Source organism: Babylonia areolata, chromosome 8 (assembly GCF_041734735.1).
Source record: "Babylonia areolata isolate BAREFJ2019XMU chromosome 8, ASM4173473v1, whole genome shotgun sequence".
Taxonomy (NCBI): domain Eukaryota; kingdom Metazoa; phylum Mollusca; class Gastropoda; order Neogastropoda; family Buccinidae; genus Babylonia; species Babylonia areolata.
Genome location: NC_134883.1, coordinates 31,510,162 through 31,516,076, shown reverse-complemented (window position 1 = coordinate 31,516,076; position 5,915 = coordinate 31,510,162). Strand labels below are relative to the sequence as shown.

General features: G+C 42.0%; 1 protein-coding gene across 1 annotated transcript in view; it reads left to right on the top strand.

Moving 5' to 3' along the window:
- The first annotated feature begins 3,083 nt into the window (after positions 1-3,083).
- Positions 3,084-5,915, top strand: part of LOC143285275 (uncharacterized) — a 10,230-nt gene continuing 7,398 nt past the window's right edge. Inside the window, exon 1 of the mRNA XM_076592532.1 lies at positions 3,084-3,596. Within this exon, the coding sequence (XP_076448647.1) occupies positions 3,084-3,596 (513 nt within the window). The remainder of the gene's footprint in view (positions 3,597-5,915) is intronic.

Here is a 5,915-nt window from a genome sequence, read left to right as displayed (position 1 = left end):
GAATTCAACAAACAGAATTAAATACGCGTTACTCACTACAGATAGAACGAATCTGAAACGCCTTATACAAATATAATGCAAAACGTTTGACAACATTCTCATTCACAGATGCTAATAGCAGTGCAAGTTTGAAAACAGAAGGTTGTCTGTAAAACTTTTTAGGAATTAATTGTTCTCTGAGATCATCCAAGGCAGAACAGCAAAATACAAAATGAACTTCACTTTCCCGTGCATCATTACAAAATGGACACACAAGTTCACTTTCATTATGTGTTCTAAAACGAAAACGATGAACAGTTATATCAGATACCCCAAATCTAAATCTTGTCATAATAATTTTTAAGTGCTTATCCATTTTCATTAACATATATGTCGGCATGCAGTGCAGTGAGTTGAAATGTCGATACAAATCAAACCTGTTACTGTCCTGAATGTGGGCACCCCACTCTTGCCATCTACAATCAATAAGTCTTTCTCGAAACATATTTAAAAATGCACTTACATTCCCAACGCCTTGGTTGATCCACGCATACCCGAAACCTAATTCGCATAATTTTACTTTTACTTTAGTTGCCCAGTTCACCTTGCCTCTAGCATCTAGGTCATATAACATTTTATATGCTTTCTTTGGTAGTCTTGTATCTTCCATTTCAATCAATTTTAACCAGTATTTCATACATCTTACTGCTGAGTTTATATATATTGGATACCTACGTGTTTCACCATAAACTAAGTCATTTGGCGTTTGTATCGATACATCTAAGAATTTCTTCAGGGCAAATAAGTGGACTTTTTCACAATGTATTGAAGCGTTATCTAAGCCCCATACCTCAGCACCATATTGAACAATCATTTGTACTTGTGAATCAAAAAGTTTGATAAACACTTGGAAAGACTGATTCCCTAAATTTGACAATTTCTGCATTATACATAACATAGCATGCTTTGCTCTGCTCCCTAGATCTTTACAAGTTACTGAGAAGCTTAATCGTGTTGAAAAATATATTCCTAAGTATTTGTATACATTTACAACAGGTAGAATAACTCCATTATAAAACCATCGTTCCCTGGCTCCTAAACATCCACCTTTTCTAAACACAATTATATTACTTTTAGTCATATTTACTTTTAACTGAAGTGAGGAAGCAGCCCGATGTAAACTATTTAACTGTGTTTGAAGGCCAATAACCGTTTCAGACAACAAAACAACATCATCTGCTAAAAGTAAAATAAACAACTGTAAGAACTCTGTTGTGAATTGTGCACCATGTCTTCCATTATCAATAACCTCAGATGTCAGCTCATTGATAAACAAAGAAAAAAGAATGGGACTACATACATCGCCTTGTTTCACTCCACTTGTACACTGAATATAATCTGTCATGTTTCCGCCGCTTCGAACCCTAGCTTTCACACTGCCATGCATACTCATTACACATCTAAATAATTTTTACCCCTAATCCCATTTTTTAACATAATAGGCCACAGAATACTTCTATTTACAGAGAGAGAGAGAGAGAGAGAGAGAGAGAGAGAGAGAGAGAGAGAGAGAGATTTTATCCCATAGGCCTCCGGCCCTAAATGCATGAAGAATCGTGTAAATTGCCTGTTAAGGAAACCAAAAACATGAAAACAATGACAGATTTTCAGTTATTTTTCACACTTGACAGAGAGCATTACTGTTCCTATATTATCTATGGAATTGGTTCGTATTTTCATCGTATGAAAGATACAAATTCCTAGGTTCCTTGTTTTTACGTGTGTTGTCACATTTTAGCAATGGTGGTAAGGATTGTATACAACAACAGTCCAGGTATCTGTCTCAAATATCTGAATATAACGATAAAGCACAAATTACATGTTCTTCATCTTCAGTGACTCCACATAAGCTGCAATGTTTATCCTGATTACTGTTGAAAAATGATTTAAGTGCACCTCCTTTAAAATGCAATAGTCTCAAGCGTAATTTGACAGTGCAGTCTCTGAAACATTTTATGTCAACAAAATTAAAATATCTTTCACTTTCAAAAGTAAATTCAAATATTTTATAGCAATTACATGCATCTTTCTTCAACACAGAGCTTTCCCATTCTTGTAGGTAAATATTTGTCAAGCGTTGTTCAAGCAATGCAATCAGAAATTTTCGCACCCAGTCCCTTGTTACAGCCAGACGTATCCAAACCCTGGACTGAAGAGTGTGTCTTTTATGCGAGAGATCCAACACTTATTACCATTACTGTGTTAAGTAACTAGCATGGTATATGCCTGTTAGGGGAGATGTCTGTTGTCCATTTCTAATATTTGCAACCAGATACATCTGACTGCACTGTTGATCACAGATGATATGTGTGCTGGTTTAAGAATCCGCCATCTGTATAGAAACGGAAGTAAACACCTACACTGCCATCACAGAGATCGTCGCTAAGCATGGCAGTAAATGCCAAGCTGAAGAGAGTCGGTGTCAAAACGCATCCTTGCCTGACGGCGTTGGTCGCTAAGAAAGGATTGGAATGTTCATTGTCGACCTGAACACTGGTTTGCATGCCAGCATGGAACTGCCGGACCATCGTGATCAACTTGTCTGGACAGCTTAATTTAGACACGATTCTCCAAAGGCCATCACGATTGACGGTGTCGAAGGCTGTAGTCAGATCCACGAAGGTGGTGTGGAGACCACCATTTTGCTCGCGACACTTCTCTCGAAGCTGCCCGTTGGCAAAAATCATGTCCACAGTTCGTCTGTTTCATTTAAAGCCATATACATACATGTGTGTGTAATAGTCAGTTATGTCTGAGCATTACCATACATACATACATACATGCATACACACGATCGATGAAAAAAGGCTACCTTTCCCATTTACTTCCTCACACATGTCCAGTCATATTGAAACAGTGTGACACTAGATGGGACTGTCTTAACTATAGAACAGCATTCGCTATAGAGCATCAATTCCACCTCATCAGCAGCAGCTTTAACGGCACACTTACAACACTACTGAGGAAACCTATCTGAGAGAACGTCTTATTTTTGTCATGCAGGAAGTTCCCTGCGAATTTCAGAACGTCTCGTCCAGAACAAAATGTCGCCCCATGTCCGCGTGGACACAGAACCTCCACGTAATAGTACTGCCAGAGCTGCTCACGGTAAGGATACTGACAGAGCTCTTGCCCCTACTGTCCAGCCTGGCCACACTGTCCAAAGTGCCCTGTCCAGCCTCCCCCCTCACCCCTCTGTCAGCACCGACTCCCCTTCACACCGCTGTGCCCCGATCCCGCTGAAGTTCCCGGTGACGGCTCCCCTCCTCCCCTGTGCCTGGCTCTCCTCCGTCCCTCCCCGTTGCTCTCAGAGGCTGCGGGCCAGGCTGGTGTGTGAGCCCACGTCCGTGCGGATGGAGTACGAGTGGGTCAGTGTGGCCACGCCGCCCGCCGCCTATGGCTTTGAGGACCCGTGCCTGGCCAGGGCGGTAAGAGCGCTGTGTTTCCAGGATGGGCAGGACCTCATCCCCAACCTGTCCCACCACGTGATCTTCGGGGGACATGAGATCAGCAACTACACCTTTCTCGCTATTCTCAGCTCTGTGCGGTTCTTGCAGGTGAGGGAAGAGGGCAGATGTGTGTGGGGCGGGTGTGAGGCTGGTTGTGACAACAAATCCTCGTCTGCACTTTTGTGTGGTCAGATGAGCGGAGGGATAGGTGTGTGTGTGTGTGTGTGTGTGTGTGTGTGTGTACCTCTGTTTATATATACAATATAGGTATATATATATACACACACACACACACACATATATATATATATATATATATATATATATATATATATGTGTGTGTGTGTGTGTGTGTGTGTGTGTGTGTGTGTGTGTGTGTGTGTGTGTGTGAGGATGTGTTTTGTAATACTATTTTTTGCACATTTCCCTGTGTGTAATTCGGGCTGCTCTCTCTGGAGAGAATGTGTCGCCGAAATGCACCACAGTCTTTTTTCTTTTTCCCCCCAAATATCTTGCTGCCGTGTTGTTGTTTATTTGTGTGTGTGTGTGTGTGTGTGTGTGTGTGTGTGTGTGTGTGTTTCACGTTAGCAAGTGCATGCTACTTCCGACACCTGATTTTGTCATCTTATCTGAATGATTAGTAACCACCACTCAAGGGATACAGTTTTGGAGAGTGTGAGATTCGAACCAGCACACGCGGATTCTTTTGCTTCGTACTCTCTCTCTCTCTTCCCCCTCCCTCCCCCACCGTATACATACACAGGGAGAGAGGGAGAGAAAGAGAGGGAGAGAGACAGAGGGAGAGTGAAAGAGAGACAGAGAGAGAGAGAGAGAGAGAGAGAGAGAGAGAGAGAGAGAGAATCAGCGATGGAAATCCAAGTCATCTTAAGATGTGCGACATTTGAAGAACCTTAAAGCCACAAAAGAAAACTTAAAAAAAAGAAAAGGTCAAATACAGAGCAAAGAACAAATGGATCAGTCAGGGGATGAAGAATGCAAAGAGGATAAAACAACCGTGTGAAGGCACTGACAAGAACACATTGACAACAACGACATAAAGTAAGATTTTAAGACTGTTAGTTTTCAGTTTCAATTTCTCACTGCCTTCGGAAAATATCCATATACGCTACACCACATCTGCTAGGCAGAGATGCCTGACAGCAGCATTTCCAAACGCGCTTGAGTGCATTGATGTATATGTGTGTACCAGTCAGAATATATTTCTTCTGAAGAATTTTGCCTCAGGAGTGTACATTTGTTGCCATGGGTTCTTTTTCAGCGCGTCAAGTGCGTGCTGCACACGGCACCTCGGTTTATCCTCTCATCCGAATGACCAGATGGTCAGTTTGATTTTCTAGTCAAACGTTGACGAAAGAGCGAGAGGCTGGGATCAAACCCACACCACCCCCACGGCCACTGTATTGGCAGATGAGCGTCTTATCCATTCTGCCACCTTCCTTCTTGACTATACAGAGACAAAGCAAAGTCAGCGCCGTTCTGGACAAAGACGGCAGCTGTCTCACACAGTAAAACTACATGATAAAGGGGGGCTGGGTACTACACGGAACTGTGCAACAAACAGAGCAAATGCGATACAAGGGTGCTAACAATTCAGGATTCATCAAATGAGAATGACTTTCCAATACTCAGTGAGAAGTTATCAGCGACACTGAAGTTGCTGAAATGTGACAAAACTCAAGGCATAAACAAAATCCCTGCAGAACTCTTGAAAGATGGCGGAGGGCCAGTATTTTATATCAAAATTTTTAATTGCCACCTACAGTGAAATCTCGCCTTCACATTAATGACCCAAACCATGGACCCAATCACTGTCACCCTCTCAAGAACGGAAATCGCCAACACTTCCAGAACTATCGTATCATCAATTCGATCAAAATGCAGGCAAAGTGATACTCAAAATCATACTGAACATATTACATATGAAAGCAGATATCATTATTGCTGGAGAACATGCTGGATTCAGCAAATACAGAAGTACCACCGAACAAATTTTTAACCTGCGTACCCTTTGCGAAAAAACACCTCATTTACCAGATGGAGTTTACCACTTCGTTTTGACGGCGTTTGAAAGAGTTTGGCAGGAGGCAAGCTTATCAACAACATCCAGCAACCACACTCCAAAGCGGTCGATGCAGTACTCAGTTATGCCGCTAATGTAGGGTGGTTTTATACTTCAGGCTGCCTTCTGTCTCACACACTGCTAACGTATTCCTGAAATACAACATGACTGATGCACTTGAAGATCAGCACAGTTAGCACCAGAGAAAGAACGATCACAAACCTTTGCTACGCAGATGACATGAATTATAATGCACGGCAGGAAGTGAGCAAGAATCCGCCAAGCCTGTTAAAAGACTGTAGAAACATCCACAAGAATGACATGAAAATCGGCTTCAAGAAACCAAA